Source organism: Cyprinus carpio, chromosome B11, assembly GCF_018340385.1.
Source record: "Cyprinus carpio isolate SPL01 chromosome B11, ASM1834038v1, whole genome shotgun sequence".
Lineage (NCBI taxonomy): Eukaryota > Metazoa > Chordata > Actinopteri > Cypriniformes > Cyprinidae > Cyprinus > Cyprinus carpio.
In genome coordinates this window covers 10,664,603-10,679,242 of record NC_056607.1, presented here as the reverse complement: position 1 = coordinate 10,679,242, position 14,640 = coordinate 10,664,603, and the positions used below count along the sequence as shown (strand labels likewise).

The window sequence follows — 14,640 nt, the reverse complement described above, 5'->3', positions numbered from 1 at the left end:
TGAAGAGCTGGTTTAGATGGAGGTGCTAACTGATGTGACATTGCTCTCTCTGTTGGCTCAATGACCATCTGCCTCACTCCTCTGTGAGAGATTTTAATTGGCCAGAATATTTCTGTTGTGCATAAGGCTAAAAATAGCCAAGCGTCTGTGCTTGATCAATTATGGCTGTCATTGTCAGTGCTATATAAACTATAAGCCCATGGTTACATTGTTTCCCCAAACCACAAGCTTACCTTGAAAAACGAACAAACCTTACATATACCATGATATTACTTGCTGATAGTGGTTTTAATAAAGACTGTCAAATAAATGTTATAAAACAGAACCTGATTAATTTATTTATTATTATTCACATCTTTTTCCTTTGTTGTCAGGCATTAGAGCTTATGAACAACTGGGCTTCCGAGCCTTTGGCACACCAGGCAAGATGGCTGCCGGCATTGCGATCACCCTACAGAACATCGGAGGTGAGATTGTCGAACGTTACGTCTCAGGAGACACAATGTATTGCTTTGTGACCTGTCAAGGGCACAGCACATGTATACACCTCTGCAGAGAGAGTGACTAGACTTGGATAGATAGCAATGCCATTTGTTTAATATTTACACTCTAGGTCATCACAATTATTTTTTATTTCTTCATTGTCATGGTGACCTGTCCTCCCTGTTTCCTCAGGGCTGTACACAGGCTGTGTTCTATTTCACTACAAATAATCATAGTACAGTCTATCTGCTGATTATTATTGGAAATATAAATTATTTTCTTTAAAACAAATTGAATATTTTTATAGGCCATTCCAAGATTTCTGATAATAAGTTAATTATTTTTAATAAATATAAAGTAATTAAATGAATCTCAGTCTCAGGCCTGTTGTGTAACATGAATTTAAAGATGTATAACATGATTTTAGATAAGCTGAACTGTTACTTAATCTACAGTGATGTAAAAAGACTCTGAGCTGAGCTTGGTTGGCGTTTGGTGCATGTTTATAAAAACTAAAAATAGAACTGATTCTCTTCTTTACTGTGACATTTGCTTCCAGGATAATAACCACAATCCCCTGGAGTGGACGAATGCGTCCTGGATTAGGTTGTTTACTGTATGTGTGTGCATGTGTATGAATCTCACAGCCGTCCTCTCTCTCTTTCACCTCTCATAGCCATGTCCAGCTACTTGTACATAGTAAAGTATGAGTTTCCACTGGTTATCCAGGCTTTTCTCAAGGTGGACAATCCATCAGGGTGAGTACACATGTCTGTGCATGTTTTAAGTTGTGGTTTAGTTCTCAGAAAGCAACACCAATACATCATCTTGCATCTTCTTATTACCATGTGACCCGTTTCAAGCATGTTAGTGTATCAGCATACACAAAGACTTACTAGAAAGACAAATAAAACATGAGATCTGTGTCATTTCTCTAATTGGTTCTACTAGATAACAGTGGCGTTAAATGAAAAACAGATGAAGTCTCCTGCATCAAATGTTTCTCTTGAGAAAAAGAGCCAGTAATGTCTCATCTAAAGTCTCAGACTGTGTTTGTGATTAAACGTCTTCAGTGTTGGAATTTTATGAAGTTTTATTTAAATGAAACGCAATAAAAATTTCCTTTGAAGAGAAAAATGGTAAGAGACAGAAGGCAGTGTGTGGGCATGTCTAAACTAAAAGGCCAAAGGGGAAAACGGTCATTTGATTAGTTGAGTCTGTAAAAGCATCTCTTTCAGTGGTATTTATTTTTCTTTGTGTCAAATGCCAGCCTTTCATTGTGGGCATGAGGGTGTTAACGCTAGCCACCACATCAGTTTGGCCTCTGGTATTGATTACTGCCAATTTGTGTATGTGTGAGCTGTGCAGTTTCTCTCAGATCAATAGATCTCTGAGGATTTCTGAGTCACACACTAAAATCCTCTGGCACTATTGTGTGAAAGTGTGTGCATGTTAGAGAAGAACTATGATAGATGGACTAGATTTGATGAGAACAGGTTCGTATGCATGTGAAGGTCAGATCTCCCCTGACTATAACACTCGGTTGCCCAGCCAAGGGTGTATGTGTGTGTGTGACGGTCCGTGACGCAAGCCGACTGCAGATGCGATGATTGGAGCTCGGCCTGACAGAAGGCCTGTGCACACACTCTGGAGGACACCTCAAAAACTCCACAGAAACGACCTTTGGCTGCCTCATTTGAATTCCTCACCTCTCCAGGCGAGCGAGGAGGATCACGAAGCAGTAAACAGTGACTATTCATCTCAGTTTTAGCAGGCAGTGCCCATGAATCTACATGTGTGACAGTCTGTGTAAATTAACACCAGTAGGAAAGTTTAAAAAAAGATCTTAGTCATTGTAGACCATGACACAAATGAAAACAAGGAAGAAGGATGTGATTATATGCACAACAATTCAAAAGTTTGGGGTTGGTAAGTCTCTTATGCTCATTGAGGCTTAATTTATTTGATCAAAAATACACTAAAAGCTGTAATATTCTGATTTTTTTTTTTTTTTTTTTTGCAATTTAAAATAACTGTTTTCTAGTTCATTATATTTTAAAATGTTGTTTATTTCTGTGATGCAAAGCTGAATTTTCATCAGTCATTACACCAGTCTTCAGTGTCACATGATCCTTCAGAAATCATTCTAATATGCTGATTTGCAGCTCAAAAAACATTTCTTATTATTATCAGTGTTGAAAACAAGTTTGCTTTATTTTTTTTTAGTGCAAACCATGAAACACTTTTTTTTTTCAGGATTCTTCGATGAATAGAAAATTCAAAAGAATAGCATTTAATTTAAATAGAAGTATTGTGTAAAATTTGAAATGTCTTTACTGCATTCTTACTCAATAAAAGTATAAATATTTTTTTTTAAAAAACTGCTGGACCCCAAACTTTTGACAGCTGTATAAAGTAATATAAAGAATGTAAAAAAAAAATGTTTTTTAATTACATAATCGACAAGGCAACATATTTAATCTTTATTTTTTGTGAATTTTTAGATTCACAAATAGATAGATAGAAAAGTTTAAATGTCTCATAGAACCAACTAGATAGGCTACTTAACGTTTTAAGTTGAAGTGATTTTTTTTTTTACAGTCTAGATATTTTTGTTAGCAATTTTTAACAGCAATTTGGTCCTGATATGCGAATGATAGCAATGCAGATAAAAGACAGAAAGCTGTTCCATGTGTGAAAGTGGCTACTTCCTCCTTTCCTGTCTTGCTATTTGTGCACCGTATTTTAAGTCACTTTGGTAAGAAAGTTGATTAAGAGCCTGTTAATGTGGCCATTCATTCTGCACCCAGACATGTCCTCATCCAGGCTAGACATGGAGGGGTGGCTTGGGTGCAGAACTGTTGAGAGGAAGTAACTCAGGCAAGTGTTGGCATGCATTTCAATGGCTGACTCACACTCCTGTCCATGTGAAACTCCTGTGGCAGATAATAAACATCACACACATACGGATCCTGAGCCAACCAGTACCAGGGACGAGCACCAGTTCTGCTGATCTTGTACCTGGTACTGTACATCCTCACTGAGATCACAACATCTCAACTTCATAAAATCCACACTCCACTGAACATCTTTGGCTTGATGGAGTCACTCTATTGTCTCAAATCAAGCTGAATTTCCGGGCAGGGTACAGGCCGTCCCTAATAAGTCTCTCTCTCCCTGTCTTTGTCGTTCAGAGCTTCTTCAAGAGATGCCATGTTTCTAGTCTTAATGGGGGGCAGAATAACAAGATTAGCAGCTTTAGGATGAGTTGGAGAGGAAGAGGATTTCCTCTAAATTGGCCTGTGATTGAGCACAAGGGTTTGGGTCTAAAAAGCTGCTCAGTCACACATCACATTTAAAGGGCACTGATCACTACCTGTCCTGATGTTGTCCAGTAATTGTAAACCATTAAACAACATACAAGTAGCCATTTTAGTAATATGAAAATGTAATACATTAGTAATAATTAATAAGAGAACTGCTGCTCCATATGTAAATGTTCAAGGGAAATGTTAAATGGGTCGATATTTGTTAAAGCATTAAGCCACTCGAAGCCACACAGTGGTTTCATTACAGTTAATGGGTGTTGTTTGGCCTGAAACTGCATGGTAAAATCACTGTAACAGAGCATTGATTGAATTTTTTAAAACGGCAGCAATATGATAAAAACACACAATGTTCAGTGAATACATGCATCAGTATTAATTATCACAATTAACAATTTTTACATAAAATAAGCTAGTAAAACAAGCAAAAAAATTGTAAAACATTGAATTTGAATTTAAGAATGTAAGAATCGTATGGTATTTATTATTTGAATTGGCTTTTAATTTTTTAATCATGTGTTTTAGTCATTTTTAGTTTTAATTTTTTCCTCTTCTTTTTTCTGTTTCTATTTTAGGTATAGTAATTGTACTTCTTAAACTTATTTTAGTTAGTTGCAAAGGAAACATTTCTCATTTTAATTTTTTTAAGTTTCATTTTTTATCTATTTTTTTTTTAATAACAAAAATGTTTTAGTTTACAATAGCACTAAGAATAATATCTGACCCTCATTTTTATCTGACGTTAACTAAATAGAAAGGAAAGGCTTTATGACTCGCATACCTACTAAAAGTGAAAAAAATGTATTGTTGTAACGTTCCATTGTACTAGAAACAAAAATTACAATCCTCATCATCTTCCTTACTATTTTAGGGAAACTTTCATTTACACAGAGTTATCATTTATGGATAAGAGGATTGTGGAAGAAGTGTGGACTAAACCATTTCTAACTCTGTTTTTGTGTTGTTTGGCAGGGAGTGGTATTTAAACGGCAATTACCTGGTTGTCATTGTATCATGCAGTGTCATCTTGCCGCTAGCTTTAATGAAGCAGCTCGGTAAGTCGTCTCAAACTGATTCTTATATCAAATTGCACACACCACTTATTCTGTTTGCAACTTCCTGTCTGCACAGCCACATAATGTAAAATATTAGTATTCATATTTTATTGAATTGTTAGAGTATTGCAATGATCAGACTTGTCACAGAGGTGTTGTGGGTAACTGTCACTTATTCATCTCACTGTGTTTTTCAGGGTACCTGGGCTACACCAGCGGTTTCTCTCTCAGTTGTATGGTCTTCTTCCTTATTGCGGTATGTTTGATGCTCTCTTTAAATGAATTGTTATAATTTGTATAACCTTATGTCCTCATATATATATATATATATATTATATATATATATATATATATATATATATATATATATATATATATATATATATATATATAAAAAATATATAAAATATTATAGTATTTATGAATATTTAGCATTCATTTTTTTATATTTCAACCTTAAAAATTAGTTTGTTTTTGTAAATATGTGCTTTTGTCTTTTTTTGTATATTTCTATTCACCTTTATTTCAATTTTGTTTTATTTTGAATCATTTTTCATTTAGGCAAGATGTCTATTTTGTTACATTTTTCATCTAATATTCATATTTTGTATAAGCTTTCTTTCAAGTAACAATAACAATTTTAATAGTTTTATCAACACTGCCTTGCCTTGTCATGAAACCATTCATTCCATTTGTTCGAAACAATGCGTTCAGTACACTGATTCATGGCTTTGTTTGGAAATATTGTCATTGGTGGACCAAAAATTGACAAAGTAACTTTCAATATTGTTTCTAAAATGTAGGTTACTCAATATTAACTTCTTGTCGTATACTAATCTGAACAAAATCACTCATGATTGTGCAATGTTGATGAAGTACATATTGTTTTGTGTTCCACCAAAGAAACAAAATAAGCAAGTAGATGACAATTTTCATTTTTTGGGTTAACTATCCCTTTAAATATGCTTCATTCAGTTGCCATGTGCTGCTTAGTATTCTAATCATGAAGCAGAACTCTGCTATTTTGAAATTTCTCTCCGAATAAAATGCTGAGAGCATGAAAATTTATATTTAATCTTGATACAGTTCCAATTAGCAGTTTATACATTTTCCACCAGCAGGTTCAGTGTGTGATGTTGTGTGAGTGTGTCTTGTATTTTTAGAGTGGGGTTGTGTTTGGTGCACCTCACTGACCTAGTTTTGAAGGGGAGCTTTAATCTTTGCACACGGCTCTCACTCGCTCTGTCCTCATGCTGGTGTGTGAGTGTGGCATTGGCTGTGCCACATCTTTGCGCTGGATTTATGAAACGTCTTTACACCATAGTCCAGTCTGAATCGGATAACATTGCCTCTCTCTTCTTCTCTCAATTTATCATCCCTGCTGTGATTGGAACAAGCACCAAATGAAAAGACACTTCAGCTTACTCTCTCTCTCATCTGGCTGGTCATGTGACACCGATGAAGGACATTATAAAGCAGTGATGTGTACCTTTCAGAATTAAAGGGGTCATATCATGAGAAATCATGCTAAACCATCTCAAAAAGAACATTTACTAACATTTACTAAGCAGTAAATGTGACTGATCCTTGAATTTCTGACATCAGAAGCAATGCATATTTTAAGTCTTAAACCTGTAAAGTATAAAATAATAGTCAGAAAAATCTACTTAAAAAAAAAAATAGAACAGTTTATTAAACATTCAGTCCATATATATGTGTGTGTGTGTTTTAATGTGTTTTTTTGTTCGAGATCATATCTGATACTTCAGGCTTTTATGGCTCATAAAGTATGATACTGGAGAATATGCAGCTCAAACTACTAACATAAAATGCATATGAATATCAGTTGTCACTCTATAACGTTTTAGTAAAATGATCTTAGTTTTATGCTTAGTTTTATGCTAAGCATAAAATAAAACTGCTTAGTTTTATGATCAAAGCTCTATATTTATTTATTGTGGTGCACAACATATAATGCAATGTGATACAATAATTATTAAGAAATGAACAGATAAATGTTCCCCAAAGACCTGATGTATCATATTTGATACTCTCATTTTAACATGATTAAAAAAAAAAAAAAAAAAAAAAAATATATATATATATATATATATATATATATATAAATATATATATATATATATTTTTGGATAATCAAATAAACCTAAGTTGCTTTAATCCAGTAAGTGTATATCTTGAAATATTACTAACAATATAAAAAATATTCTTAAGTTTACTTTATAAAAATAGGTTTTTACAGGAAAAAAAGACACATGTACCACAGCCTAAATGGGATGTCTTTAGAATTATACTAAAAGGCCTTTAACTTGCTAAAAAAAATTGTCAGTCACACATCAGAAGGCATGTAGTAGATTATGCATATTAAGTTTTGATGTTACTAATTTAAATTCCTTACAAACTTGCCTATCAAATATAACATAACAGGCTTTATATGATTAAAAAATCATGCCCCGTTTGATTATAATGAGGGACAGAAATCAAGAAAACAAGAAATAGTCATGAAAACCCAATGTGACTAACTATAAGTGGAACCTAAAGGGAAAAATGATTAAATGATGACATGAACCCATAAAAACTCATTGCAAGTTCAGCACAACCTATGCAGGACTTGTTAATTATTCAATCTCTTGTCTCCCTCCAGGTGATCTATAAGAAGTTCCAAGTGAAATGTCCTTTTGCTGAATTTTCCCATAACAATACAGTGACGAGCGTTAACACAAGTGTGGCAGCTAATGCCGGAGGAGTACAGATGACCCCTGGGGGTGACCCTGCCTGCATCCCCCGCCTCTTTAACCTCAACTCACAGGTATATCATCGTGTAACTGAAATCATGCTGCGAGTCATGTGATATAAGACTTTAAGCCAAATCAAATGACAAACACTGTAGTTCCCAATAAGCCTTTGCATGACTTGCATATATCTAGGCTTAATCCAAACAGGCCTTTAGATATCAGTTCTCAAAGTGTATGAAAATCTGGATTTACAGCTTATGTAATATATTCACATTTATAAAGTACAGGTAATCGGGAACTTTTACTGGACTGTAGTTTTAAATATTATTGCCAAATGGTTAGCTAAATTGGAAAAATATGAGCCATGAGCCAAAGGATGGCCATTTCTCACTACCTCTCTTTTGCTCTCTTATTGTAGGAAACAAAAATCATAAACGTCTCCTTAAAGTGACAGTTCACCCAAAAATAAATAATTTGTTGTCATTTGCTCACCCTGTCTAATTTGAAACTTTTATGTTTCTGAGACATTGATACTTAAATGAAACGTACAGTTCAGAAGTTTGAGGCCGGTAAGATTTTTATAAAATTAATTATTACTTTTATTCAGCAAGGATGCAACAAGAGATGTTGATGTTGAAAATTATGCTGAAAATTCAGCTTTGTATCAAACTAATAAATTATTGTTTTAAAAGATAATAAAACCAAAAACTGTTATTTTAAACTGTAATAACATTTCACATTATTATTGTTTTTACTGTATTTAAATCAAATGAATGCAGCCTTGGTGAGCATTAAAGACTCAAAATCAGGAAAAAATAAATAAATCTTACCGATCCCAAACTTGAACAATATTGTAATTGAGAGTTTCTTGAGCTATAAAAGAGTAAGCTCTGAGCCATAAAACACATCCATTCATCTATCTATCTAGAACAATGGATCTTTTGTTTGTATAGTCTTAAGTCAGTACAAGCTTTTTAAGATGGGTTACCCAAACACATTAATATTCCATGCAGTCTATAGCTTATATTTCCATTATTATTCATGTCTTTAGCATAATCACATCCTTTGCACATACATAAGTGTCAGCTCACACATGGCCATGTGCATTTTTCCCCACATATGTCCTTTACTGTCAGAGAGATAAGTGTGAAAGTCTGTAGTCAGCTCAGTCCGTCTCTATGTGCACAGGACTGGCATTTTAAATGAGCCCAGGCCTGAGCTCTGTCCAAGTCTGACTTAATCACAGCTACAATTAGCTCTCTGTAATGTGCTACAGTGTTTAATGGGCTTTAAAGTGTGGGGTTTGGGGTTTATGGTTGCTGCTGTTGTATCCGTGGTGATGTGACGTGGTTTGGTCTGTGTGCTTTTAGACTGCCTACACGGTTCCCATCCTGGCGTTCGCATTCGTGTGCCACCCCGAGGTGCTGCCAATTTACACTGAGCTGCGCAAGTAGGTGGCAAGTTCTTTCGCAGGTCTAGAATCACACATGAGTCACGTTGTGCATATGGATGCTATTACACTGTGCGTGGCTACCCATCTGTTTCACTGTCCAGAGAGCTGCGGTTTAACCATTCTGGAAGTAGCATATTTACTCAGGCATTCAAGAAATATTATGGCTTCAATGCAAGTTAAGCCCAACCAACAGTACCCGTGGCATGCTTTTTTAATAATGTTCTTTTAAAATAGCAAATGTGACCCTGGACCACAAAACCAGTCATAAGGGTACATTTTTCAAAATTTTGATTTATACACCATCTGAAAGCTGATTAAATAAGCTTTTCATTGATGCATGGTTTGCATGGTATAGTTTTTATGTTTACAGTAGGAAATGTACAAAATATCTTCATGGAACATGATCTTTACTTAATATCCTAATGATTTTTGGCATTAAAAAAAAATAATAATAATTTTAACCCATACAATGTATTTTGGCTATTGCTACAAATATACCCCAGCGACTTAAGACTTAAGGTTTTGTGCTCCAGGGTCACAAATCTGGATTACAGTGAGGCGCTTAGAATGAAAGTAAATGGGGGTCGATCTGTAAACATTAAAATACTGTTTTACAGAACTTAAGCAATATGCAATAAGCTTGGTTTTGGCATTAAAAAAGCCTTCTAACCTTATCTGTTTAAAGTTAAACTGTTGTTCAAAAGTTTGGGATAAGTAAGATTTTTTTAAAATAAATGAATACTTTCAGCAAGGATGAATTAAATTGATCAAAAGTTGACTTGTATCACTCTTTTAACATATATATTAAGCAGCACAACTGTTTTCAACATTAATAATAATAATAATAATAATAATAATAACTTTTCTTGTGCATCAAATCAGAATATTAGAATGATTTCTGAAGGATCACGTGACACTCAATATTGGCGTGATGATGCTGAAAATTCAGCTTTGCATCATAGGAATAAATTAAATGTTAATATATATGAAAACCATAAACCGTTATTTTAAAATGTAATATTATCTCACAATATGATTGATTTTACTGTATTTTGATCAAATAAATCCAGCCTTGGTGAGCATAAGTGACTTCTTTCAACAACATTAAAAGCCTTATAGACTCCAAACTTTTGAACAGTAGTGTATTTACAATTTTGCACACCCTAAAAACTTTTCTACACCCCAACCTTAATTTTTGCTTTTACCAGAAAAAAAATAAAATAAATAAAAAATAATCATTTCAGCTTGTTTGTTTCTTGTATAATCAACATTACACCACAAAATGTGGAATATTCCTTTAAGTACATAGAAAAATGGTTCAACATTCTCTTATAAACAGACTTTAAAATGCCAAAATGGGAAATTAGTATAAATATTTCTGCCTTATGACTATATCAGAGATTGTTAGATGAGACTGAAGTGTGTTAAACTTTATAAACTTTATGAACTGACATTTTGTCTATCACTATTTTTTGTCCCATCCTTATATTCACTGATTTTAGCCCTACAAAGACAAAGATGCAACACGTCTCCAACATCTCCATTGGAGTCATGTACATCATGTACCTCTTGGCTGCTCTGTTCGGGTATCTGACCTTCGTTGGTGAGGCCTATTACCATCACTCCCTTTACTATATGTGCATTCTTTCTTCATGCATACAGTGACATATTTCTATCCAAAGATAGAACATGAGTACCATGATGACAGGAGTAAGTGACAATAAAACTATTAGTCGGATTGCAGTGGCATTTGTAATATTGACATATTAAGGTGTGGTCATACTTACCATTGCTTGGTGAAATTTAACAGACAAAATTGGAAATGACTAATTTTATCAAGCAACAGTAAATGTGCATGAGAGGTGTCATTACATGTCTTGAGGTAGCTTGCTAAGGCTTAAACTATAGAATCCGTAAGAAAGTGTTTGTACCGGATGAGCAGATAGGAAGGGAACACTATTTTAAACCAGATAGAATATCTTAAAATGCATGCAACTGTTTCCAAGTTTCCAAACGTTCATGTTTCATTTTGGTCAGGCTGTTGACTCCATTGTAGGCCAAAGATAACATTCAGAGTCTGATTTTGGACTGGCGTGGATGGCTAATACAGAATGAACTAAAATCTAGGGCAAGACAGAAATGCTGTATGTTACAGAGCAAGAAGCAGCAGGGAATGGTAGTTGCCACATTTGCTGAAAGTCATTTGGTCGTCCAGGACAACTCCCTGCCTTTTTACACATCAGCAGGAGACAGCAGTGTGACTCAGCTGAGATGGAGAGAGTGGAGGAGGTTTTGTTGAGGAGAAAGAGGAGGTGAGACCTGTCAGGATGAATGTGCTGAGTGGTCACTCAAGTTGAGATGTCAGAGGCCAGCTGAGATCAGCGGTAAAGAGGCATCTTGTATCTCTTGTTTTAGATACAAGATTTTAATATTCACGCTCATGTTTCAGAGCTTTTGAAGCATAGGAGCAGATTAAGACCTGCTCAGCTGTCAGCATGTGTTTGCTGATGTCACAGATCTAATCATCGGTTTCAACAAATCAGTGTTATAGACGCAAGGTCACGTTGAAGTAGTACTAGCACTCCATCTAGTGGCCGTTGTGCATGAATAAAAAACATTACCGTGTGTGGAATAAGAGAGATCTGATGTAGTAGATCTCAAACTGTGGTCAATGAAAAACCAGTTGCTCAGTTAACTGATTTACATACACTACCATTGAAATGTTTATTAATGGGTCTTTATGCTTTTTTAAAATGATTTTTTATTAATATTATTACAATTTACAATAACCATTTTCTATTTTAATATATTTTAAAATATTGTTTTTCCTGTGATAGCAAAGCTGAATTTTTAGCATCATTACTCCAGTCTTCAGTGTCACATGATCTTTCAGAAATCATTCTAATATGCTGATTTGAAAAACATTTCTTATCAATGTTAAAAACAGCTGTTGTGCTGTTTAATATTTAATGTATTTAATATTTGATAATCTTTTAAAAATTATGATTTAAAAAACCCCAAACTTTTACTATATATACAGTATATATGTGTGTGTGTATAAATGACCAAAAATTTAATGAATCAGCTGGGTTTATCAACATTTATTTGTGATCAAATCTTTTTGTTGTGTCAGTTAAGAAATTGATTCAATTCAGTCCAGCTTCTTAGCTAGTCCGTTTAATTTCAGTAAATTAAAAGATTTATTAAACGTGAGAGTATTTTCTGGTTTCCTCCAGATTTGGGTTGTCAGGTGTCAAGTTTCTTTTTTTTTTAAATGGTCCACCACTTTAAAAAAGTTTGAAAACTACGGAATCATTTTTATTATTAAGAACGATTTTTTTTTTTTTTTAATTTCAAATGAAATTGAACTTATATTTGAATATATCTCTGTGTAGATAAGGTGGAAGCTGAGCTGTTGCACACCTACAGTCGAATCGACCCGTATGACACACTCATCCTGTGCGTACGTGTGGCTGTGCTGACTGCCGTCACACTCACTGTACCCATCGTGCTGTTTCCTGTGAGTTTTACACACTCTCACACACATTTTAAACCTTTACAATTTGAAATAAACTACATCTTATTAGGTTACAACTTACTTTGTTAGAGGAATCAGGGTCAGATGACAGGCAGTATTTCAGTATCTGATTTCAAAGCTTTGCCTTTTGATGTGATTTCTCAGGTAAGGAGAGCGATTCAGCAGCTGTTCTTTCCAAATAAAACCTTCTGGTGGCCACGTCACATTGCCATAGCTGTCACCCTCCTCAGCCTCATCAACTTACTGGTCATCTTTGCCCCGAACATCCTGGGCATCTTCGGGGTCATCGGTGGGTTTGGTGCTATTCTAGTCTCTTTGTAGCACTCATTCTCTTCTTCTTTCTTTTGAAGATTCATTGGTGTGAAAAGAGTGTGAGAGAAGTGTACAGTGTCCTTAAGTTTCACCATGACAACCTCAAGGACCTCACAGTCACTTATCTCCACATGCATTAAAATCTCAGACTATAATACTGAACGAACAGTTCCAGCCGTGGATAAATCCATTGCCAACAACATTATTAATCGCCTTTGGAATGTGTATATAATTATCAGCAAAGTCCTTTTATTACATTGTAGTTTCTCCTGGTCTCACACTTAACTCGACAACACTAATTGTGCATTTTACCTACCTCAGAGAAGAATGAAGACTATTGTTCTGCAAGTGCCTGACTGCCATGAGAAATCTCTCAATGGCTTATGTAACTTAAATAGCTTTAACTCAAGATTTTCTGACACAGTTAAGACTTAGGCCTGAGGCATGATGTTAGTGAAGTATGAAGGTTTAGGTTTAATGTACATGTGTTTATTGTTCCGTAGGTGCCACGTCCGCGCCGTGCCTCATCTTTATATTTCCAGCTGTGTTTTACATCCGCATTGTTCCCAAGGAAGAGGAACCCTTGCGCTCAGCACCAAAAATCATCGTAAGTACTTGGACATGCTGTATTCGATTCCTTCCCATTCATCCACAGTGGGATCTAGTTTCTTACCTCTTGTAGGAATGTAGATGCTTTGAAAACTTTCACACTGTTAGATTGAGATCCTCTGAAAACTAATCATGCTAAGAGCTTCGGAAATCCCTTGGGTAAATCTTTGGTGTGACCCAAGACTATTGTAAACTAGTAAACTAATTCCCCTCAAGTTACAGCAAACTGGAGGAATCTTGGGCGAAACCTGAACAAATAATTGTAGTATGTGAATCTCATGAAACTCTCAAAACATTTCCAGGATATAATTCAATCTTTTATATATATATTATATATATATATATATATATATATATATATATATATATATATATTATATTAGAGAGATTATTTTCATTGTGGGATTGTTGACATGACATGGCAATTAAGCATTTTTTCTCCCTCCCTTATGTGTTTTTTTATTATTACAATGCCGTTAAAAATACATTTGTAAAGTATGCAAATATAAAATATTTAATTAAAAAAAATATTGTGTCATTCACATGAATGTCACAATGCAAAAAATAAATACATCTTAATGTTCTAAAAATTGGCTTTTTGTTTGCACATTTTATTTCCTTTTTTACCCAGACATTTCTTCATAATATGCACCCAATCATATTTTTAGAAAACATTTCATCATGTATTTCATATTTCATGTGCTCAAATGTGCGTAATTTTAATACAAAACATGTTTAAATGTACTTACTTTTAAAGTCATGCACATGAAAATGGCACAATGCAAGAAAGAAAAAAAATCGTAAGAAAATAAACCCGTAATGTGCTGAAAAGTGTCTTCGTTTTGTTTGCAAATTTAATTATTTCATTTTGACCCAGACTTTTGACCAATCATATTTTAATACATATTTCATTATGTATTTAATGTGCTCAGCTGTTTAATTTAATACAAAATGTGTTTAAATGTGCATGATTTTAAAATAAAGCATATGAGAATGGCGCAATGCAAACAAACAAACAAAAAAAATCTACATTTTCTGAAAATTGGCCTCATTTTGTTTGCAAATTTCATTTTGACCCAGACATTTCTTGATAATGTGCACCCAATCATAT

At 34.3% G+C, this 14,640-nt stretch overlaps 1 protein-coding gene across 2 annotated transcripts in view; it reads left to right on the top strand.

Annotated features, from left to right (window-relative positions):
• The window catches only part of LOC109069212 (sodium-coupled neutral amino acid transporter 3-like), a 40,795-nt gene that overhangs the window by 23,805 nt on the left and 2,350 nt on the right, over window positions 1-14,640 (top strand). For both annotated transcript variants that reach the window (XM_042733883.1, XM_042733884.1), the window contains 10 exons: window positions 375-467; window positions 1,160-1,241; window positions 4,782-4,864; window positions 5,062-5,120; window positions 7,527-7,691; window positions 8,988-9,067; window positions 10,573-10,673; window positions 12,466-12,590; window positions 12,753-12,897; window positions 13,424-13,527. In XM_042733883.1, coding sequence (XP_042589817.1) covers window positions 375-467; window positions 1,160-1,241; window positions 4,782-4,864; window positions 5,062-5,120; window positions 7,527-7,691; window positions 8,988-9,067; window positions 10,573-10,673; window positions 12,466-12,590; window positions 12,753-12,897; window positions 13,424-13,527 — 1,037 coding nt within the window. The remainder of the gene's footprint in view (window positions 1-374; window positions 468-1,159; window positions 1,242-4,781; window positions 4,865-5,061; window positions 5,121-7,526; window positions 7,692-8,987; window positions 9,068-10,572; window positions 10,674-12,465; window positions 12,591-12,752; window positions 12,898-13,423; window positions 13,528-14,640) is intronic.